A 25,485-nucleotide genomic window follows, 5' to 3' on the forward strand; every position below is an offset into this window, starting at 1 on the left:
ATCTTTACACTTCTGAAGGAAAACTAATATTTTCCTGCTCAATATAAACTGCAAAGCCATCTGCTATTTTCTTGCTAAGCAAATATGCGAAATCCACTCTAGTGTTTTGTTTTTAAAAGTTACTGGAATGGCGAGATAATCAAAATTCTTACTTTTTCAATGATGCCTGTTATAAGTGGAATGCAGCCAGAGCTCTTTGACTTATCAAACATTTCAAGCTTCAAGCTTTACTCATTTTTGAGCAAAAAAAATATATAGAATTTCTAGGAGAAAATTGTATTCACTTTAAGAAATGGGTGTTTTTTAAAAGAACTTTCATAGCTATCACTCATCTTGCATTCTACAAATAAAAATCAGTACATCAGAAAAAAACCCAACCCCAACACTGCACTTCAAGTCACTGTCTATCAAACCTAGCACGCTGTTAAGCAAGTCAGAATCTGACAAGAAACTACCTGGCATCATGCTGCTAAATTAACAGCTTGATTTCCATGAACACTGGCCAGAAATGAGGATGATCAGCTGGCAGCCCTGTGAAACAAATATGTTAGTAGCAAGCATCTCCTTCCCTTCCCCCAGCTGCAGATGCCTGAAAAGGCTAAAAAATAACAGAAGGCCATAGGTCTTCCACCTCCAGAAAACATTATTGGATGAGGGAACCACAGAAGGATGTTTACGACATGGACTACCACAGAGAGGAAAGCTCTATCTGTACGCAGGAGGAGAAGCAGTGTCAGGAGAGTAGCAGATGCCTTTCAGGGATTTATCCAGGTTCTTAGGCCAGCATGATAATGAATGTCCATGCTTACATAACAGCTTTGTCCCAAAGAGGAGAGGTTAATAATATTGTGATTGCATATGCTGCAACTCTAATTAAGAGCATCTTGGCTATGTTATTTAAATAAATCCAATTTTAATCCAGTATAAAAGAAGTCAGTTCTGTGCATCCTTAGAATGTCACTGTATTGTTGTCCAGAGTCACAACAACACAGTTTGTATATAAAGTACACTGAAGAAAATCGCATCTTTTACTTAAGCAAAACCTGATGTTTCATCAGAAACTTATGCTTATTACCACTAAACTACGAAATAAGTAATTTTTATATTCATTTTGGCTACATAAGCTAAAGCTCACAATTAAGAGACTTTCACAAGAATAAACTAAGTTAGGACCCAAATTGAGAGCTGAATACAGAAGTCACGGCCTCTCATTAAGCTGCTCTAATCACATTTCTGCGTCAGAAAACGTATCTGATCCAGAGCATAACATATGACTGATTTTATTACCTTGCTCTTTTTAGGTATTTGCACAGCTCAGTTCCACCATAATTCAACAAACATCTCAAATGTTAGTAACATAACTACAGAGCATCACAGTAACGAAGACAAGTATCTGTTTTGCCCATGGGGAAACTAAAAGTTGAGTTATCCAGGGACACAGGATCAGTTCTATATTGAAGATCGGACACTGTTTAATAACAATGCTTACCTTTCACTTTTCACTGATACAATCAACCTTCAGTTCAGAGCTACCTCACTGTTTTGTTTTTGAGTCATTTCTAGCAACATCCTAGAACAAATAAACGAGTATATTTGTTGGGAACAGCAAAGATTCCAACTTTATGGGTTTGATTATATCCTATTTTACAGATGTAAGGTCAGCGGCTAGGTACAATTTTTGAGGAAAAGGGGTGTCGTTTCCCTATTTCAGGGTATGGCTCTAAAATATGGGGTTGATTTCAGTTCGGTCAGTTTTGGTGTACCTCTGGAATTTGAAGCATCTTCCCCACAGTGACTGGCTGCCTCCAGCGTGATGACTGTAAGGCATCTCTCTCTTCACCCAGGAGTACAGATAACCAGAAGAGACAGGTACTGGCAATTTGGAGGGTTTTAATCCAGCCTTCCGTCCAGTTGCGGAATGCATATCTCAGCACTATTTAGCCTCAGAGGAACTAAACTCAGTCTTTCAAACCCTAGAGGGGTGTCTCCAGCACCAAGATGTGCATAATTTCAGGTTAAAGGCCCTCCCTGAAGGCAAAGCACGGTGATGATGGAAATACACGACTATGAAGTCCAATCACACAACAGGCAAGAAACCCTCAGGTCCCTGCGTTGCGACTAGGGAAACAAGGGTTCTAGTCTCAATTCCCAGTGACCACTTTTTTGTGTAATATAAATGCATCACAAACTAGTGCAGGGAATGAGCTTTGAAAGCCACGCTGTGATGAGCCGCCCCTACCTGTTCTTCAGCAAGGACACAGACATTAAACTATTATGAATAAAGGTGTTGCCACCAGAGTCCTCACCTGGCCTCATTTTCAGGGGCTTCCAGGGAACATATGAAGACCCCTGGTGCCTTCCTCCACTTCAGCAGGGCTCCTGGCGAGGGACAGACCTCCACTGCCTGAGAACTGACATTTTAGCATCCCTGGGTGGCCACAGGTGAACGCTAAAGAAACTTTAAGGCTGAGCCGGGAAATGCTGATGAATGTCTAAGTAGGTGCAGAGACTTAGTGATACAAGCTAAAGGCACAGGCAGGATTGCACCCCAGTTTCTCACTGATTAAGCTGCAATATGGACGTGGGTGGCCTCATCCTTCCTAGAGGGAAGGGAACAGCCAAGTTCTCCATACTTCACACAGTGGCATAAGGAACATGCTCCTCAGGACTGACCCTGCAGTCTTAACCCATCACAGCCTTGTTTGCCTTACAGTAACTCATTTGTGCTGCTGTGTGCTTACATCTCACAATGGGAATTTGAGGCATGTGTGTGTGTGCATTGCATATTCTCATATTTAAATTCCGAAAATGGTTGTCCTGGAATTAAAATAATAAATATGTATAAACATACATGCATACACACATATGTAAATAATTTTGTTTCAGATTAAATTTACATTATCACAACTTAATATTTTAGGATGATTCCAGTGAGACAGTAATTCCAACAGTCTTCGACTCCACCTTTTCAATACATAAAGTCCCTGAGATCCCCAGCTGCTCTGCAGCTAAATAGTGCTGCTATCCTTGAAACTGATGTTTCTTGAGACTGAATTCATATAATGAAAATAAATTAACACATGTACAAAGAAATTGTAAAAAAAATTCTTAAAGGTCACTAATAGCCAAGCACACTAAAAAAGACAATAATCAAAAAGCCTTTAATTGAGCTGAAAACTCACATAGCATCACTTAGCTACAGGAAGGACAGGGATAGGGAGTTAAAAGAAATTGTCATAATAAAGCAGTAATTATTTAGCCATGAGAGTTTTTTCTTTTTTGTTGTTCCATTTTACTGCTAATAAAATAATTAGCCCTAGACTATGTATAGTCTTCAAGCCACTGAGGTGTTTTAAGCCAGTACAGAGAGTTTTTTAACAAAAATTTACATATTCAGAGTACATTTACTCAAATCAGGCATAGAAATTCCCTGCTTTAATTGTCCCTCCCTCATGACACAGCATTAACCTGCTTTTCTTACAGTTTTGATCTACTTTCACAACAACTATCATTGTCTTCCACTTCCTCACAATTACCTCCTAACTTCATCAGGATAAGATAATGAATTCTGCAACACAAGATCAAGCTGGAACCTGAAAATCAGCTGTGTAAGCTACACAGCTGCTACCTGCACAAAGCACAGAGGTATTCAAAACTACTGCATCCTAACTCATATATGGTCCAGGCTGTGCAAAATTGTACTATCAGCCAATTAATTTGCACAACTTTGAAAACATCTCTCCCTACCTTTCATCTCCTTCTCTACAGTGTACTTCAGTTTTCAGCAATTTCAGTTAAAAGGAAGATTATTAGTAGCAGAATAATATCTGCCTTGCTTTCCAAATACACATACCTGAATTTATACCAACAGTATGCCTTTTAACCTGTTCTTGAGAGACAAGAGTGCTATTGTTTGTATTCAGCATCAGCATAGTTAACAGTAGAAAACTCCAATTCTTCTTATTTATTCTTATTCTATCTTACCTGCTGCCTTGGCATAAAACATATGCTCTAATCATATACTTCACACATCAGAGACTAAGAAATTTTGAAAGTATTAACTGCAGAATTTACAGTATTCTCACTATCAAGAATATCCTGTTAACATTGCCATTTAAATTGCCTGCAAATACAAATTGTACCAAGATTAGTAGGCAGTAGCAACTACTATGAAAGTATGAAAACATTTTTATTGGGAATATATGCAAAAGGTTTTTGGCAGCACATTGTCTTTCAATATTTCTGTTGGAAATATTAATATCATTTACAGACCCTCTTAGAGGACTTTTTTTTCTATAGAAACAATACCATATGAGAAAAAAAAGCAAACCATAAAACAACTGTACAAAATAAATAAATTAAAATACATCATCTCCCAGTATGTTCTGTGCAGAAAGATGAATTTAACAATTAGGCCCCAAGATTACTCCACAAAATACTGCAGCAGTTTTTCTGCTGACACATCCTCAGGAGTATGGTCATAAGTATAGCTTGTATCAAAATACTTGATTTGACTATGGACTTAGTAACTTCACTACCACCAGTGGTGAAGCTATGAAGGCCCACCAATGACACCCACAGAAAAAGTCAACTGGTACTGCAGCAGAATCTTTACTACAATCATGCTGCTTCTAAGAGAGACATTAGTGCCTTCAAAGTCAGCCCAGGTGTGTATTTCCAAACTGTAGTCAGAGTCATACAGAGCGGTCTATGTCATGAATTACAAAAGAATGTATTTTTTTTCTGAAGAAAAATAATAGAAGAACTCAATAGTCTGATCAATGGTTATTCATATACGTTCATCTAATCATATGAGTAAACTACCAGGGCTCAATGATAATACAGTTGTCCATTCTGGTGTACATCCAGGACAGACAAAAAAAAAAAGTATGTTTTTGATTGAGCTGTGGGACACAGCAAATGGCAACAGGTGATCAAGACCACAATTAGCTGGCAGGGAATACTTCTAGAAATACAGTGTGTGGCACTGAACCCACGACCCACACATATGAGAGGATGGGTATCTCCTGTTGCACCAGTTTCTTCTCTTACTTCCTGAAAGACCTCTTATAGTAATCTGAACCTTTCAGTGCTTTATTGCTACACAGCTCCATCAATAGCATACAAATCCCACAGATGAGGCTTAACATACCTAGCATATATATTATTTAAGTACTGCAGTGCACTGTAACTCTACAGCAGAGGGTCAGGATCAGGTGCTCTGGAGGTCAAAGAGCTCATTGAAACTGGGATGTCGGTGACCAGGTCACAGGACCAAACCTACTACTCACAAAGCCCAAGGGAATAAGGAGCACAACCACTTGTGACTTAAGACTGACCCTATTGGTGTTCCCTTTCCATTTTGGGCCAGGTTTAATGCCTTCAGCTAAGCCAAGCAGGTTGACTTTACAGTAAGGTGGAAGCGCTCACATAGTTAAGCTCTGTTACCATCTAGGAGACAGGTAGCTGCCGAAAGCCAGCACAGAGTGACTTTCTGCTGGAACTGAACTAATTCCACTTGCTGGTGATACAGGTGTATAGTTAAGCGTGAAAATTTCATGTGGAATGAACAAAGGGAAATTATTTAAAGTTTGGCAGAAACATGAAGCAGCGTGGGCTGGCCAAGCTTATGCTGCTCTATCTAACACAGATGCGACAATGACTTGTTTGTTAGCTGATTTGTTGTGCCAGAGTTAGAAAGTGCCAGAGTTACAAGTGCGAGTGGATGCCCACACTGACACAGCACATAACACATTTACATAAAAATGAGCCTGTGCTCACCAAAGTGGTGTGTGTCTCACACATCAACTCTGAACAAGCCCCAGGGATCAACGGAAAACAGATTTACTGGACAAGAGCATCCAACATTTGAGCTGTAGAACTGTCAGAACCAGCAGGGGAGTCCTTGCCCATTCAAACTCTACCAATCCAAAACCAAGTGTGGGGCAGTTCTCAAAGCAGAGATATTTTATCTGTGGAGCTGGCACCAATGACCTCCCTTAATTTTATTTTCCCAGATATTTACTTAATTTGAAAAATATTTGTGCAAAACTAAAAACGAACTATCTGTATTCACATGTGCACACTTCCCTAACTCCTTAAAAGACTACCTCCTACCTTTTCTTCAGAGTACCTGAGAATCCTTTCTCCCTGGAGAATATTTCTTGGAAAGCACAACATAATTCATCTGCATTTGTCAAATTTGTCAAGTTGTTTCTCTTCTTCATTTATACTCATGTAAAAACATTTGCATTTACCATGGGGAAACAAAAGATCATCTTCCCTCACACATTTCATCTCTGCAATAGCACACTTCCCTGACATATGGGATATAAAATAATATATTTCTGTGTGTATTTGCACATCTATGTAGAAAAGAGTTCATAAGTAACACCATATAACCTTAACACAAATTCCATGTTAAAGAGAATTGCAAATTGACAAAAGACTTTTTCCGTTTGAGAGGATCATGACAATTTAGTTCCTTTATCAGTATTCCACAATACTTATGGTGACTATAAAGAAAGAAAAAAAAAAATTAAACTGAAAATTTGAGAGGGAGTTTGGAGGACAGACTACATTTGCCAAAGTCAAAGTACAGTCCTCATATCCTGACAAACTACAGAGGTCAAGAGAAAGCCCTGCAGAGAACTAGGTTACTTTCATAAAGACTTCCATTAACATTTCTGAATAGACTTAAAAAGCTTTTAGACGTATATCCCACCTATATTTAAAATTAAATATTCATGTTAAAATTTACCAAGCCATTATAAACAGGAAGCCCAAGGATTTGGAAAGGATTAAAATCATGATTTGGGAGCTATTACTCTATCTCCTCTTCCATAAAAGCACATGCATGGCAGCAACAGAAGGAAGCTGAGCACAAGGCATATTTCTTTTGAACTTTTACGATCTTGATGCACTGTCCTGTTGTTCAAATCAAGCATCATAAGAGCATAAAAATATTATTTTAAATGAAAGATGTTGTTACTGGAAGTTGTTGTATAAGGTGTCAAACAGCTAATGTCAAAATCTTAGACTGACACTGCTGTCCCCCCCCTTATACTCTTCGAGCCCACTTCCCCACTGAGTCTCTTTAGAAATACTTCAAAGTCAAGTTAATAAGGCCTTAAATGAAAAACCTGTGTTCAAAAAACTTGTGTTCAAAAAACCTAGCTTGGATCTGAAACATCCTGCTAAGCAGTGCAGAAAAACTGAATAAACAGAAATATCTGCAACATCACTTTTCTACTTATAGATGTTTTGTTTCTCCCAAACTTAAGATGACATCTACATGCATAAGACAACATGGATGCATACACTACAGAGATTCATATGAACGCCAAGATCAGCATTTCCTATCAGCTGGAATTTGCCAGCTCTCCACAAACCCTGAGAGGTTCTGTGGAAGTTGAACTCTTCTCACTAATTGTACAGTGAATCTTAAAAACCTCTCCCTTACTTTTTCCAAGCAAAGATTAAGTTAGGGTATAAAAGTTAGGTGTTACCTACATCGTATATGATTCCAAAAAATCCAATTTCATCAGTAACTTATAGGTGTTAAAGACATCAAGCATACCAGCTTCCACATGAAACTGATCAATAACTGACCATATTCACCTATTTTGCCAAATTATTGTGCTATATTTTTTGTCACCTATATTTACATTTGTTCTAATGAGCTTTAGCCAAAAGACATAAATTTTGTGAATCCACGTCTACCACATCATATCAGACTTGCATTAAATCTATAAGTCATATCATACTTGTATTAGAAGTATATGCGATGTGCCAAAAATGCCTCCAAAATAAAGAAACTAGGCACAGGAGATTACACAAGAACAGCCTGTTATTCAAGAATCGTACACCATCCTGAGTCTATACCTCCCTGTTTTCTGCTTGGAGTATTTTCTTTACAGCTTTATCACTGATGCAACCAAAAAGAGTACTGTGAACAGTAATAACTCATGTAAGCGATAATATTGTTTCCTGCACTTTCAGTTGGTTAAAAAGAGGACTATCTTGAGGCAAAATACACTCTTGAATTATATATGGGCAGAAACATGAGTACTGCAGTACCGTGCAAATTCTGAATCGCCTGAATGACTTTTTTTTTTTTGTTTACATTGGAAATAGTTTAGACAGACAGGCTTTTAGAGGAGATTAAAGACAGAATTTACAGGGAAGTTTAAGGGAAGACAGTGCCTAAGTTCTTTGAATTTTAATGGGGGAGTCATGCCTCTTAGTTACAGAGCTATTTAGAAAAAATTCTATTCTGTAAGGCAAAACCGACACAGAAGATTCATACAGCTATCTAAGCTCAATAAACCACAATTTATAGGACAATTTTCTGAACATTAGCTTTTCACTGACTTTAGGCTTAATCTTATTATTTTTTATTTTAAAAATTCAGAAGATATTTACATTGCAGACATCCTGCCAGCAACAAGTGGAATACATCCTGTTACGCACGTTTTCTATCAACATAGCAAGAGATCAGGGCAATCACTTAAAATCCTTTGAATTCACTGCCAAGCAAAATACTATGAAAATTAAGGAATGCTACAGGCAAACAGAGGATGTCAATAGAGAATTTAAAACTACTTGAGACCCAGTATTAGCACATGTATAATAAAAATCAATATAAGTCACTGAACTATTCTCCTATTTCGTCAGGCTGCTTATTTGAAAACCAGTGGGCTTTCTGAAATAACAGACTTCTCATAATTATTAAAATGTGAGCCTTGTAAAAAGTGTTAGCTAGCAAAAAACCTAGCAAGTTGTACCTTTAAAATAATTGTGTGGAATTTCTCCTCCCCATACCTGCATTCATTCTTTGAAATACATAGCACTGAAAGCCAAGTATTACCTTTACTTTGACAAACAGAATACACCAAAATAACTGAAGAAAATAAAGAAAAAAAGTTCTAACTGTAAAATAAATTTAAACTTTGATTTTTTTTAGATTTTGATTCTCCAATGACAAGATACCACCTAAATAAAAGTTACATGTGAACAATATTTCCCTATTGTTTTAGAGTTAGATCTTTAAAAAATTGTCATAGTTATTTCTATAGGTGATATGAGTGCTAATGCATGATAAGTTACAAGGCGCAAGCTGAAAAACAGATCCTGTGTTTTAAACTGCTGAGCACTATATGAAGTGTGAAAAAAGTCCATAAAAAGCAAAGACAAAATGTAATATCTTCAGAATTCTTTATCTCCTAACTAAGAATCACTGTAATTAAGAATACCCTTTCTCCCCAGAAAAAGAGATCGCTAGAACTGGACAGTAAATTCCTTATGACAAGGGCCAGAGTACAAAAGGACTGATTTAGACTCTTGCCAAAAGAAATAAAAAGATTTAAAAAATGGTGCAATGGCTATAGATAAGATTGAATATTTGAGCTCTATAAATTGGAAAGCAAATGAAGGGCACTTTTGTAAAGGTAACATATGAAGTGCAATCGTATTCCTAACAGAATACCAGCTGACTCTCACTGCAAAAAGTTGACATTAAAATACGAGGAAGTTACTTGTACACAAAATCTAAGATGCCAATTATTTTAACTACATTGTTGCTACAACAAAGCAAGAAGATACATAAATGTGAAACAGTGTTATTATACATATCCTCTACACCAAATGTTACTGCTGAAAAATTAGATTAAGTTTGTCTTAGCTCTCTATGGTCCTTTTTCCTAGAACTACAGTCAGCTCTCTTTTCTGTACATCTCAAAATGCCTAGCTTCACTGACTCAAAAGCCAAAACACCCAAATCCTACATTCAAAATACCATCCAACTAGGTAAGAAAGCTCATCTTAAGGCTTGTCTTGTCAAAGAGCTTTTATTATTAGTGTTAGGAGTAAGAATCTGATCTTTCCATCAAATAAATGCAGTGTAGATGTGCCAAAAAACTAGAATAAATACCTAGCTGATTGGAAATTTTCAAGTTGATGAGGCAACTTTGCTATATAGCACCATCAGAATTTGTTGGAAAAGATAGCTAGCATAAGGACTGCATGCTTGTTGATGTGCCTCTTCAGATGTGTATATATATTTTGATAGGCAAAATAATAATGTTCTAAAATGTTTTTCATATTAAATTGCTGTCATAAACTTTCTTAGTGCAGAAAATTAAAAAAATTACTCATCATGATCATGGAATACAATACTAATGAATAATCTATATGGCCAAAAAATTATTAAAATTCACCCTGATCTGCTTAGATTTATCAGATTACATTGCATAGCTCAAAAGATAGCTTCCCATCAGTTAAGTTCCACATATGTACAGTACATTTGATATCAAACTTAGCTGGAGGGTATACTGAAATATTACACTAATTTGTGCAGAGGAGCTGACATGATGTACAATGACCTAAAGTTAGAAGTGGAATCCCATGGGGAATGACGAAACACACTTTTAACAAATGACTTCTGTATTAATAATTGTGAACTAGGATATTTTTTGTCAGTTAAATTGCTTGGAAGGACACGTGTAATTAATACCATATATTGTCTCTCACTACTCTTAAGAAACCTTATACCTCGGAAAAAGAATAGTTGTTTTCTATACTGACAGTCTGCTCTTTTCTGTTACCAAGTCCTACCTTAGAAAAGGTAATTTTATTTTAACAGTTCACCAATCCTAAATAAAATTACCAGGAACTAACATGCATCTGTTCACACAAAGAGCAATTTGCATAGTATTAGTTTTCTTGCCTATCATATCTGAAAGATTTGTTTCATCTTAACTTTCCAAGTTTCAAAGTCTGTATTTAAATTAAGCTAAATATCCTAGGCACACTATGGGGATTTTATGTGCTTTGTTCTCAAAACCCATGTTCTACTCATTACAGTAGGTTTGGAAAGCAGTAAGTTTTCCAGCTTCCAGGAAGTAATCTTGCTTTTAAACTCACAAGGGCACAACAGTTCCAACTCCCTGCATCCCTTTGACCCAAACCTCCTATTACACTAAACCCAACTGTTCATCAATAGAGCATGGGTAATCAGAAAACAGCCTAATATATCTCCCAAGCCACAGCTATTTAGCCTAACTCAATACCTCCAGTGCTACTCAGAGGTAGCCTAACTCAATACCTCAGTGCTACTTAAGCTTACGAACTTAAGAACCATGTGGTTTCAAAAGAGAAAAGGAAAATTTAGATGTTAGAATAAATAATGATTTATAAAAACACATTTTTCTACACATTTCTTCTCTACACATGCTGATGTGCCATGACAACTCTATCTCCAATTGACACAGAATATAGTTATACATACCACAGTTTGGTGGTTAACTTGAATCACTTCATCCCCAGCATGGATTTTCTTGCACCGATCTGCAGGTGACTGAATTTAAAATAAAAGAGATGATAAAGAATACAGTTCTTACTGGTCATCATCTCTCTTTCAGCAGTATGATTGCTAAGCTATGTAAATCAGGTTAGATTGACAATTACATTCTACTGTGAAATAAAGAATTAATAAATATTTAGTAAATCAAATCACTGTTGTTGGAGAAAAATAACCTGTACTATTGTACACAATACAATAAAATGTTGAGAAAGATATAAATTTTTTTTATTAATGGATAAACAAGTCCTAAGGATTTCTTTTTAATTTAATTCTGCCAAAAGAGTGCTTTAATCTACCTGACACCTCTTGAGCTCTGAAAGCCAATCTTTGGCTGAATTTTGAACCTATCAAGACTAATTGGCAATTCCCCATAAACAAATTTCATATGTTGCCTTTTTGTTCTACAATGTTTCAATATGTTGCAGAGAACTTCAGTAAATTACTGTTCTTCAAAAAGTACACAAAGAGAGATTATTAGGTTAGATAACAGCCAGGAAGACCATATAAGTTACATGGTAACTTAGTTTCTCAGTCATAATTAGAGTAAAAGAAATGCAACCAGCATTAGAGTAAAAGAAATGCAATGCAACCAGTGAAACCACACTTTCAAATAGAAAAGTAGTTTTGTTCTTTGCTTTTGCCTCAAAAACCACAACTCAACAACAAAAGAATCCAAACAAAAAAACCCACAACAAAAAACACTAACTGTCCCCCATAAGGCGACATCCCCCCGAAACCTTTCCCTTCTTCTGTCTTCTACGTTTACAACAGATCAACTGTTTTCTGAGGGAAATACACTATGTTTAGAGGAAAATAAACTCCTTCAGCTTTTCATAGAGTGATACTTTGATTTTTCTCTCAATACTGTGGCTGCCAGCCTACGAAGGCACTTAATCAACTTAAAGGTAGAAGACGAGACAGTTTGAAAAAAATCAAGGTGCTCAGGAGGAGGTTTCCAAAAAGCTGCTATGAATTTTACAGAAAGGAATGAGATCAAATTCTTTTTCAGGTGAGATAACAGGTCATCTAGAGAATATGCTTCAGGTCTAAAATGTGGACTTGAAATTGTAATAAGCTATGTACTACATCCCCATTCAAAATATATGTCCCATAGCTACGCCATGACTTTCTGGTACAATTGCACGTAATTCATGGCCCAAGTTAAAGACAGTGTTTAAATGGAAGATATCCAAGAGAAACATGAGGCTGAAAGAAGGGTCACTCATGACTCAGTCCTACGTGACATTGCTCAGAACATCCTAAATCAAGCTGGGCTGGTAAAAGCGTAATTTTACTTACACAAAGAACAGCAGCCTTGACTTTTTGGCACTATTTCAGCATTAAAGGTGTTGGCTGAGTGGCTTGGGGAAAAAATTTAATGCTGGTAATTATGTTCTAATGATCTATCTTCTTCCTGCCATTTCACTACTCACACTTACTCATTCATACCTCTAACAATCTTTATAATCCTCCCATGTAATATTGCTATTTTAGCTCAGATGTAGTTACACCTAAGGCTTTCAAGTACTCAACACAAGTGAATCTTGTGTCATTACCCTTGAACTCTACAGGACTTTATTACCATACAAGCTTTCTCCTGCATTGACTTCAGCACCTGCAGCTTAAATCTTGATAAAACAGGCATTTTGTGCAGCAGTTTGCCAAGCCAGTAAATATGGTCTGAGAATCTTCAAATTGGAAGGGGCTACTTTAAAAAAACTTATTGCAATTATGCCTCAAACACACTGCAAAGTGAGGTAAAAACCATTTATAAAGGAGTCTCAAGGCTGTGGTCTTATGAAGAGATTGCAACTGTTCATTATTGCTTTTTCCTCCTAAGTAAAGAATACAGATCTTGCTGCAAAGAAATTGTATCTTTTATCATCGCTAAGGAAAACAGAGGAGAATTGATAAGCTCTCTCTTTTTTTAGATGTTGATCATTAAGTGAAATATCCATTCATGAAGTCCTACTAGGAGGAACAAAGTGAGACACATCACAGCTATATCTTCATTAGCTGCTAATTCAGTTCAACAGGGAGCTGAACAACAGATGGAAGTACCTGTTGCTGAGGCTCACACATTCATACCATACAAGCTATTCAGAATCTGTTTAGGATTTATTCTTCAGAATAGATTCCGTTTTGTCCTTTAGAATAAATGTTGTCTTTGTCCCATTCCCCCAATGTATCCATACTGTCTGAAAGACCAGTTTAGACCCCCTGGAGCACATTTGTTTGCATGCTCAGAGTGGAGATTTCAGTGTCATTTCTCCTGAAAGGCTTCTCTTCCCTGAGATCTAAGGGCAACCCTCAAACTCAACCAGTGCACAGTAAGTGGGGATACTGGGAGCACCTCCTTCAAAGATACGCTCCTGCTGGAGATGTACTGCATGCTATTACTTTAGCAATACTCTTTTCTACTGGAAAACCAAATTATAAAATGGCCTTATTTGAATGCATTGGTTTTATGAATTAAAAGAATCTCTCCAACATGGTCTAAAAGTGCTACTCAACAAGAAAGCTGTAATTTCTTGCTGGATCAATACACCCTTTAGAATTGTTTCTTCCAAACAAAAGAGAGAAGACATGAACTAGAAAGCTCAGCTTACTCTACTGCTACAGGACCACCAAGAAAGAAGCTCTTACGGGGCAGTGACCTGTGAGAAACCCTGGTCTCTCAGTGTCTGCATTTCAGAGCTCAGCTGATTTGAACTGCAGGGCTGATGTGTTGGGAGAGATGATTCTCAATGCTGAACAGCAAAATCCAAACTCTAATGGGCTTTGTAGCTGGACATCAAGTACCTTGAATGGCAAACAGAGAAAGCAGAACTGTGGCTACAAAAAATGCTATTTTACATTAATGCTGCTAGCATTGCCCATGCTACTGTGTTTATTAAAAAGGCCGGTGCTTCTCTGTGATCTTTCACAAAAGTGTCAAGACAAAAAAAAAGCTGTGCCAATGACTCACTAGGAAGAGCAGAATTTGGAAGAAAAAGGCCACAAAATTTTGTTCAAAGGGAAAAGAGTTTGGATTCTTATTGTTTCCTAGAAGTCAAATTGTATCACAAACAGTAACCATACCAACATCAACAAGTCAGATCACATCTGCATCATCATGACCTTGCTCTGGCTTATGCTGCTTAGATGTTTCTACTCCCATCTATCGGAATCATACTTTTTTTTTTTTTTTTTTTTTTTGGTTAAAGGAAGCAGCTAGCAACTGTGTGTTTAAAAGCAGGAGACATCTTACTTTCTTTAAGGCATTACTCATTTTCACAAATGCTTTAACACACAACAGGTTTTTCCCTGGATAGCAGACTGCAGTTTCTCAGTCCGCTGTGAGCACCTCCAGGGTGTTACAGTGAGTGAAAGAATCAGTAACGAAAGCAGAAAAGTCATCATGACTGACGCTTCCTGACATGGTTTTAAATTATATTCATGAATCACAAAAGATAGGAGTTTTGAGGGAATGCATTAAGATTTTATTTTTATCTTTGCCCTTGGGAAATTAAATCCAATACTAGTAAGTCATGGAGAGAAATGGTTCCTTTTTAATTTGAGAGAAATTCAACTGTAAAAACCATCCTCTTCCTTTCATATGTTTCCAAGATTAAGCTCAAGTATGGCTCTCTTGGTTTTGTCTGCCTTTGCTAATTCCACTGATGAGATCTGTACCTGTAGGTCTGACTCCCTAGAATTTTGATTTCAAGGTTGAAATTCCTTACATTCTCCTTATTCTGAGACAAGTGACATCCACATTATAACCATTATAACCACAATGGTTATAATCTATTGGGCATAACCCATCAATCCTGCTCACAGCAGAAGAAAAAAGAAAGAAGAAAGGCTATCAGATTGCAGTTCCTATGAAGGGATGAAAATAATATTCCTATTTTATTGAGATGTTAACAGAACCTCACTGCAGATCAGAGGCAACAACTGTAAATAGCATGTAGGTAGTTTGCACTTTCCACAGTATGACACAGTAGAAGGATAAAACAAACATTTCTGACAGCTTCATTTTAAGAAAATGCTGTCAATATCTTTGAAAGGAATTGCCTAAACCATTACGGAATAGTTCAGTGTTGTTTAGTGGCTTGTTCCATGTTCATTGAAGATTATGGATAAAAGCCTTTCCCCCCAAAATGATCATTTAGCTCACTTATTAACAACCAGTCAGTTCTCTAAATATGGTGTACAAAGAAAGGAAGTTATATTTCAAAGGCAGTTGAAAAGGATTCTATTATGTTTTGCTTGCTGTTTAATACCTTCAGTGAGAATTAGTACACCGGTAATAAGTGTTCCCTTTCTATAACCATTACTCAGAAGTTCATGCAGAAATATATGGTTATTTGTCAATGTGAAGGGATGTCCTAATTTCCATGCATTTATTTATTACAAAATAGAGCTTGATAGATGGAAAATATAAAAGCTGTTTGTCTAATACTGCAGCAAATTCCAGCATGTCAGCCTATACATAATAAAGACATTTCTCTTTTATTCACAGAGCAAGGTAACTCCAAGACAGCTAGTTCCTATCTTGATCAACTGCAGCATTTTAGGTGTCTTGCAAGAACAAATCAAAGCTGATTCTCCTGGTCCTCAGCTGGGAACAACTCTTTCAATTCTGAGGTGAACAAGCACAAGCATTTCTGCCGTCCAACATGCTATTGGTCCTCAACAGCCAACTAGCACACTTTTGCAAGCAAAATGTAGTCTATAGCAAAGGGAAAGCATAACCCACAGGTAAGGTCAAAAGGCTTCCAGGCCTGAACACACAGTATTAATAATACTTACATTTTCTGTTGTTCCAGTAATTACATGGAGACCATCATATGTTGATTTAATGTACATACCCTAAGAAAAAGACATCATGGGAAAGAATTTTTAAAGTGTTTCACAAACCATCACCATCCAAACATAACTTGCATATCTCTAAAAGAAAAGCCTTTTTTTTTTTTTTTTTTTTTTTTTTTGGTGAATTTCTAATATATGCTATGAGGAATTTGTCTCTGGATAGGAAAGTGCTTTTTGATACACTTCAAGAACGACAGTCCAAATGATTCTGTCCCTAATTATCAATAGCAAACTAAAACTTTTACCACAGTCATCTCCATAAATAGTCCCCAGGTTTTTTAACACACTCCTTCAACTACAAATAAAACAACATCTGATTACAAAAAACCCCCCAAGAATTACAAATTGCCTTAGGATGATCAATACTTCCATTTTGCTTTGGAAGCTACAGAAGGCTTTAAAAGATTTAGAGTCTCTGGTAGGCAGTGCTGCAAACAACTTTCAAACTGATAACCAATGCTTTGAAGTGTGCCTGGAAAATGGCTCTAAGACTTTTTGATGGCCTCACTCATCTCAGTGAGCAGGTCAGCTATAAAGCTCAATGATGAAAACTTAAAGGTCAACTTTGTTAGCTATCCCACTTCTTTCAAAAATATATGAAAAAGGGGGGATAGCTTATGAACAGACAGAACTTCCTGCATGGGTGATCTGAGACAATGTCTCAAATCTGTTTTTTCATCAAGTCATAATTCAAATATTTTAACAGCATCCACTCAGACACTGAAAGAAAGAAAAGGGAGAGGTAATTGGCATACACTGTGCATTCATCAGCTTCTGAGGAATCTCCTTTCCCCCGAACTGTTCACAGAAAGCAGGTAAATAGTGAGCTTGAGTTAACATTCTCTTCATGACCTACTTTTTCTCCTTTTAATCAGAGTGTCACAAAGTCTGTTCATAACTGAGGAATAGGGTGCACTCACTGGTGATTAAGTATGGTAAAGAGGCAAAGAAGACGTATCAAGTTGGGACTGTAATCTAGTTTGGGATCAGAAGTCACAGACAAGCGGGAACAAGGAAGTACCCCCCACTTAACATAAGTGGATGTGGATACTGGATATCCCCAGTATAAAAAAAAAGGTATTTTATGAGTTTCTCAGGAGAGGGGGCTCAAAACTAAACTCCTATTTTGCTCTGCACAATACATAGCAGTAATGGCATCAAATTCAGTTGTCATGTTGGGCTGCCAGAGATAGAAGAGAACAAAGCAAGAATCTGCTCGTTACTATACAGATACAAGCCCCTGTCATCATCTTCAACTTCCAGCTCCTCTATACACTTTCAGCAATCTTCACCATTGATTGGCTCCATGCACGTATTTTCCTGCTTAACTCAGTTATCTCAAATATAGAATGGCAATTTCTTATACATTTATCCTCACAACACCCCTGTGAGGTAGGGAAACACTAATACACAGACATTTTACAGAGAGGCTAATGAGCCCCACAAGAGGCTGAGATATGTTGGTACCTGTTATTTGGTATGCATACCTACCCTCAAAGCACCAAAAAATCAGGGCCTAAATCCCTCTTGGGATCTGGATCTAAGTGACCTGACCATACACCTTGAGACATGGCAAAAGCTGAAATCATCATGACTTCATGGTGATAAGAACTATGAGTCAGGTCCCCACACAGAGCAATTTCTGAAGAAAGTCACATCTTTGTTTTTATTGACAGTGAGTTACTGCTTTCAACTTAAAACATCAAGGTGAAAGCTGAGGATAAAGTCTCACGCTTAATGGTTACACAGTATTTATCTTTGTGCAAAGCATTATTCTGAAGGCTGGTAAGGTCATCCAAGCATGTTGTTGTGGCAGAGTGTAATTCACATCCAATCTAGTCTTTTCTACAAATTTGAAAGACTGAAAAAGCAAAAGAGGAGAAAGAACTTTTTCAGAATTTTCTTTAAAGGCTAAGATCAAGATTTTGCACGCATTAGGAAAGAAAGGGAAGAAGGAAGTTGCAAAAAATCCGCCAGGTGATATTTATTCCACATGCGAAAAATTAATAAATGCTACACTAGTACCATGCCACATTAATTTTGCAAGAGCCAACATTATTCTGTTTACAAAGCAGCTTTTGAATGGGGAGAGGCAACAGAAAGATGAGTTACCCTTTCACCCACATTCCTCCACTCCTCGTTTTGACTGAACTTGTTTTAAGTATGGGAAATGGTACAGAGAATAAAATGTTTCTGCCTTATATTGTTCGATCTGGAATGAACATAAGAATACCACAGACAAGTTTTCCCCTCTCTGCCTCCTTGTGGCTGCACAATATCAACAAACTTTTGCGATCAAGAATAGAGAGGAGATTAGTGTGTGTGCCGTACATTTGTACTGAAACAAATAGGCAGATACACATCTTAGGTATCCAAAGATAATGCCACGGTCCCTATGAATTTACAAGAATCAGTTACATCAAATAAAAAGAAAGATAACTCAGTTAATAACACTAAAATAACCATAAGGTAACTACCCTAGTAATCAAGAGCAAATGTATGCCTAGGTTAAAGATCAGATAACTCCACCTTAAATACATCAGAGATTGTCATGATCAGTTACGGGTAGAAGTCCAATTTCAAACCAATCATTACATTTTATCTTAGTGTGTATAATACAGTTAAGGGTTAGAAAAGAGACCTTGTGCCTTTTTTCTTTTTTTTTTTTTTTTTTAAGAAAACAGAATCTGATATACTTTTAACATATTTTACACAATGCTGGATGGAAAAGAAAAGAAGATACTAATTATATTTTATCACAAAACTGAATTTTTACTCTTTCACAGTGACACCATCTTAATGGAGTCCCCCAGAGTTGCACATGCCTCTTTAACCCCAAGCAGTTCTCAGAACCCTGTTCATAATTTTTTCCCAGCTCCTCAAATATTTCAAACCAAGTAACTCAGGAGAAATATTAGGAAAAGTAGTACCCTGGATTTCTGGAAAACACTTTCTAGCCAGGGAGTCAGCAGTGCGCTTTTCATCAGCTGCCACACTCTGCTGTGTCTACAACTTGCATGTTATGAACTATTTTTTACATGACAGGCTCATTTTGTGTTTGGTGCAGCAGGCAAAGAGAAACCCAGAACAATTAGTCTCATGTTCTGGTGAATTCACCTTTGCATTTCTGAATCTAGCATGCAAGGCAAATAGCTGCAACTTCAAATCATATCACAGCACCTGAACTGAGTAGGATTATGATGATAATATGAACAGGAAAAAAATGAGATTCAAGATTAACCCTTGCCACGGTTCTCTGATACTCTGTTCTATATTAAAAAAAAAAAAAAAAAAAAAAAAAAGACAAAATAGAAAGGTACTGTTGAAGGAAAATTTCCCAAGTAAAACTTAGTTATCTGCTTTATGTCTAACAAATGGTATACAGTATTCTGCTTTTTTTGCTAAATAATCTCACTATTTTCAGTCATGCAGTAATATTTTTAAGCCTGTTTCCTGGCAAAAGATACTACCTAAGCTAGTCTGTTTTGTCTCTTTCTAGAACATCAGTAGTGTAAAACCACACAAAATTAAATTCTGCTTACTGATACAGATGAAACAACTTGTAAGTCCTCAAAAGAAGGAAAAAAAAAAAAACCCAACAATAAAAAGGAGTGATTACATATGGGAACATGCTGGTGATTGCAAAGCTGATCACATTGATCCATTTTAGGCCTTTTTAAATAGTTTTCTATGTTGACAACCCTTACTTCCTCCCTTTTCACCCTTACTTCACAGATGTTGCAGGCCATATCTCTTCCCACAGCAACACTCACTGGAGAACACAAGTATGCAGCCAGTCACACAACCACACCTAGGCAACAGACGATGGATAGAGGGGGGAAAAGAAAAAAAAAAAAGCAATACCAAAACCCACCCATAACTTTGCTTTACCCAATAAAGACAAGTAGTAAGAGTCTACTTTACCCAGTAGACAAGCGTTTCCCCACATCACACTCTAACAAAACTTCATGCTTGCCAGGTTCTTTAATCTCTTTTTTCTGATAGGTGTTAGCTAGTTTTAATACCTATAAGACATTGTAAACCCTTCAACACATTTACCTGTTCCTTCTGCATTAAGGTATGAGTGTGACAATTAACATTTACCTCTGACTGATACTTACGTTTCCACAAGGAAAGATTAAACATAGTGAAGGAACTATTTGTGCCGATTAAAACGTCCTGATAGTGCTCCAATCTGTTTTAAGTCATAAAAACTCCAACCATTTTCTCAATTCTGTCATATATTTACCATATGAGTTTAGGGAAATAGCACTGATTTCCAAACTTTTTATTTCCTTCTCTTCCATTCCTTTTCCTCTCCCTGATCTACTTTAGCTCCTTAGATATTCAATTTGAGATGTTAGATATTCTGTTTATGGTAGGTGGCAAAAAAAATCTTCCCAGTTGGCAGCCATCCTTGTCCTTTTCCTTCTGCTTGAAGTCTTTCCACCTTTATAGAAGATTTTATTTAGTGATCAGTAGAGCCAGCACAGAATTGTCATATGGGTCAGAAATCTAGAAGAAAGTTGACAACAACCCATTTTTCCACCTCCATTGTTGCACAGATCCTGGAAGAAGGTCCAGAAGTTATTGAGTTTCACATTCATCCAAGTGTTCCTGATGTGCAAAGGGTATCACAACTCCAGGTTCCACCATCAATTCTTAAACTGACACACTTAGCACTCAACGGGGCTGTATTGATATGCATTTACTGTATCTTAATTGAAAGATATTAGTTTAAAAAAAAATAAACAAACAAAAAACAAAAAAAAAGCCCATCAACCCAAAAGCAAAGCTTTCATATGAAACACCAAGAGCAACCTGACAAAGATGATCTGTTAGTAAGATTGGCACTGTAACAAACTGAAAGGTATGATATTCATCCTTCAGACGCAAGTATATCATCCTTTATGCCTGCTCTGGAGAGCTCACAATCTAGAGGAGACAGCACGATACAGAGGCAATAGAATACTGGCATAGAGACAAGGATAAAGGGGGAAAAGATATGACCATATTAAAATAGCATTGTATCCTTCTAGTGCTTGTAATACTGCACAGTTAGTGTTTTCCACTTTTTAAAAATACATATAATTATTTTTATGACAATGACATGGTAGTCCTCAGTCAGCATCATGACCTTGTTCAGTTCATTCACAAATACATATTAAAAGAAAAAGGTCTGCCTCAAGAGCTTCCAGTTTAAACAGACAAGACAGACGGAGGGTGTAAAACAGAGGCACAGAGGGGTTAAGAGATTCTCTATCTCATCAGCTACCCAGCAGGAACAGACCCATGAAACACATTCGTATTTACAAAAATACCACTCAACATTTTTCAGTCACTGGGGGTTAACAACACCCTACACAAAAGCTTAAATGAGGGAAAAAAAAACCAAACTAAACAGTCACAAGACAGAAAGGAGAAGAAATAAAAGTTCAGATAAAAATGGACAGAACTCCAGAAAAGGTGATCAAGAGAAAGGGGAAGAATATTTCTTCATTACAGTAGAAGACAGGATTTTGAAAGGTTGACTGCACTGAGCTGGTGGAAGATTTAAAAATACGGGAGAAAGAGAGAGAGGAGAGAATCCATGAAAAGCTGAAATCCTGGAGGACTAGTTTGAAATGGATTCAGAGATAAAAAAGAAAGCCAGTGGAGGAAGGGAAAACAAATAGCAGACTAAAATAAAGGATAGGGAAATATTTACTCTTCCAAATGTTTGGGATTTTTCTCATACTTTAATTGTGATTTCCGAAAGAATGGAAAATTAATTTTGGGAATAATTGCTCTAAATACCTTGGCACATCAAATTTGTCAAAAACCCAAACCAAACTAAAACCCAAAACCCAAAAATAACCAACCCACAAACCAAAACACTTTCCAAAACTACACCATCCAAACAACTTTAAAAACCTGCTGCAAAGAGTACGGCAGTAATCCTTCTTATTCAGGAAAATTGAATAAGAATAAACTTGGACAGAAGTTGCAAAAGCTATTTGATTAGGCAAAGAATGGTTAACTGTATTCTGATGACCTACTACTACTACCTCCAAGGATTGTGGGAAGAGATATGATTAGTGATGTAAATCGTACAGCTGTAATTGTTACCAGTGTTGGTTTTTTCCATGCAGTGGGTGTAGGATACTTGAGTAAACAAATGATCGATGGTCAACTGTTGAACAACAAACAGGGGATGGCCGCACTGAGCCTTTACAAGCACCTGATTAAGCCTGCAGAGTTCTTGCAATAAAATTCAATAAGCTACTTCTCAGCAGTGCTGTAGAGCCCTTGAATAACTTATAAAATAGCTTTATATCCCAGAGATACTATGAAGCATATTCCAGAATTTGACAGGTTTTGTGCATAAGCCCACGCAAACTTCGTGGTTGAGTTGATCTTAGTAATTTAAATCCCTTCAGACTTCAAGATCCTAGAACAATCTGAACCATTTTTCAGAAGCTGGTATAAATGGCAAGAACTTCTCGCTCATTTCTCCCTGGTCACTAAACTCTGCATACATCTGTCAGCCTTACAAAATACTTCACTGTTGGCCCAGGTGCATGAGAAATCAAACTAGCATGAGAAATCAAACTATTTGCAGACTTTAAAATAAAAAAGAAAGCCCAAAATGTCCTGTTCCTCTCCATATATACAACTTATTTTAGAAAATTAACTTTCTCATCCTGGATGATGGGTTTGATTAACTGCGTACTTCTTACCAGCCCTTCACTTGGCTTGATGTTTGTAAGCTGGATCACTTCAAGGTGAGCAGACTGGGAAACCAGCGGATCAGAGGAGAGCGAGATAATGTGATCACAGACTCCAGAGAGAGTTTTACACTAGGAAACAAAAAAAAAAAAAAGAAAAAAAAAAGAAAAGAAAATGTCACAATAAGCATACCATTGCTAACTATTTGCATATCAACCTACAATTCAAAGCACTGCATTTTTGAAGTACATAATAAATCACATTGCTGAATCTGCAAGGCAGAGGGAATGAAGGTGGATGGTGAAAGTCCTCGAGTCAGCAGCACAGTACAAAATCCATTTTTTGTGATGACCCTGAACTGACACAGCATCAGACCAGGGAAGAACAAGAGGCAAGTGCTTTTACATCCGAGTAGAGAGAAAAAGGGACTGGGCAAGCTGCTCCCCTGCACTCTCAGGGTGAGGTGCCCTGCCTCTGAGCCCTGCTCAGGCATGCACAGAGTGCGCAGTGAGCTCCCTCCCCCCCGCCCACATCTTTTGCAAAGACATTAAGTGCCCCCAAGCCCCACTAATTTCCATTGAATGTGCAGATGTTCAGCACACATGAAAAACGGGCTCCTAATGATGATGGGTAACTCCCATTAACTCTGAAGTTTATTCTGTACTAATAAAACATGCTAATTGACTTTGGACTGAGTTTCTCATGTTCTACTGCTGCCAAGCATGATTTACTATTGCAGGCATGAAGATTACAATAAATAACCACTTCACAATGGGGTAATTCCTAAACCTGTTATCCTTGGCAGCCTCCTCACAGCAAGATAGAAATAAAAAGTTTCTCAAAAAGGCTGGGACTGTCAAACGAGTACTGTGCATCTACTCATCTCTCACTCTCTGAATACCCTCTTCTCAGAAGCAGGGAAGCTGTGATATTTTTCCTATCATTCTCTCATATTTCTGTAAACAAGAGATTTTTGGGAGTTTCAGTATTTTCCATTAAGTCCCCTTTCAGCAACTAAAACTGATTTCCCACTTCAGGCTTCCAAATGCGTGTTTTGTCAGCAAATTCAGGGATTAGGACATTCTTCTGGTCCCAAAACTGTGGGTACCTCCAAAACCAATTAAGAACCAGCTTAACTGCTCTCAAATTCAAAAGATGAAGGCCAAAAAGTCTCCTCTAATGACTGAAACACAACTTCACAGATTGCTGCACCAACCACACTTCCAAGACTGAAAAACATACTTAACATAAAAAATATCTACAACAACTCTATGGAAAAATAATATAAAATTGGATATAATCTTCTTACCAAATCACCATTATAATTCCAAATGCCAAACTACAAATATCTTATGTGAAAAGGAAGGTAAAAAAAATGAAGTGATAAAAGCAACAAAAAATCCAGTGGCAGTGAAATTTTAATCCTGTTACAGACCATTACATTGGGATTTTCTCCTCTTTAAATTATTCACAAACAGTTGGAAGTTTAGGTTTGTATATAGATGGCTTATTTTATCGAAAAATAATGTTTCAGAATGAATAAACAAATCAGAATCAAATGGAAAATATAATAAAATTTAAATTACCAACATGACCTTCTTCCAGAGATATTACCTTCAAGCATACACACACACACACACCCTCCCCTTCTATTTTATCTGTATTTCATGATGCAGAATCATTACTGGAAAAGAAGAAGTAAAGAAATAGATAAAATGGGGTTAAGAATGCTTTGTTCTTTACCTGAATTAGGAAAAAGTGAAAAAGTGAACGTTACTGCAAAATTGGCTTTTTATGGCTTTTCGGATACATGAAAATTGCTTTGGGCTGACATTTTAAAAAGGTAAAAAATATATAAAATTACATAATAAAATGAAAGCTTAAATTTCCTGTTTGTTTCATTTTTTTTAATACAATGTTGAAATGTTATTTCTATATTTTAAAAATATTTTTAATATTAATTATTAATTCTAATTAATAATTTTATTCTCTTGTAATTGCACTGACAATTATTGGAAAATTAATTTTAGAAAGTTATAGAACACTCAGCTCTCCATATGCAAAATGAAAAAACCTACATTATAAATCATTCTCTGATGATGAAAACTGAATTTTTCATGTATCTTAGAACTTGTATTCACCTACCTATTCTTCCTATTAATCTCTCCTAAAACTACTAAATTTATGGGGTCCTTAGCAGTTTCAGATAAAGTTCTATTTACAGTGAATTAGTGTATGATTTTTTTTTCTCCAATTCCCAGCTGTTACATTGCAGAGAGATGCCAAAATGCACAGAAAAGGAGTGTTCCTACCACCTAACACAAGGTATGCCATTTCAAGTTCACAGACGTGGCTCCTCATTAAAAAAAAGTCCTCGGCTGCCTTGACAGATGATGGGGAAAGCAGAGGAGTGAGGCAAGTTCAGGATGTGCCATGGAACAGAAGCCTAAGATGAGATGGATTAAATAGCTCCCTGGAGCAGCTGCTCTCCCTCTGCATGAGGGGTACAGACAGTCCGTAAGCCTATAGAGATCAGCATTCCAATATGGTTATGTTGG

General features: G+C 36.9%; 1 protein-coding gene across 4 annotated transcripts in view; it reads right to left on the reverse strand.

Annotated features, from left to right (window-relative positions):
- CNKSR2 (connector enhancer of kinase suppressor of Ras 2) overlaps positions 1–25,485 on the reverse strand; it is a 222,132-nt gene that overhangs the window by 107,289 nt on the left and 89,358 nt on the right. For all 4 annotated transcript variants that reach the window (XM_074149949.1, XM_074152442.1, XM_074151617.1 and 1 more), the window contains exons 6-8: positions 22,939–23,058; positions 16,160–16,219; positions 11,288–11,356 (exon numbers count right to left, since the gene is read on the reverse strand). In XM_074149949.1, coding sequence (XP_074006050.1) covers positions 11,288–11,356; positions 16,160–16,219; positions 22,939–23,058 — 249 coding nt within the window. The remainder of the gene's footprint in view (positions 1–11,287; positions 11,357–16,159; positions 16,220–22,938; positions 23,059–25,485) is intronic.

This window comes from Numenius arquata, chromosome 1, assembly GCF_964106895.1.
Source record: "Numenius arquata chromosome 1, bNumArq3.hap1.1, whole genome shotgun sequence".
Classification (NCBI taxonomy): domain Eukaryota; kingdom Metazoa; phylum Chordata; class Aves; order Charadriiformes; family Scolopacidae; genus Numenius; species Numenius arquata.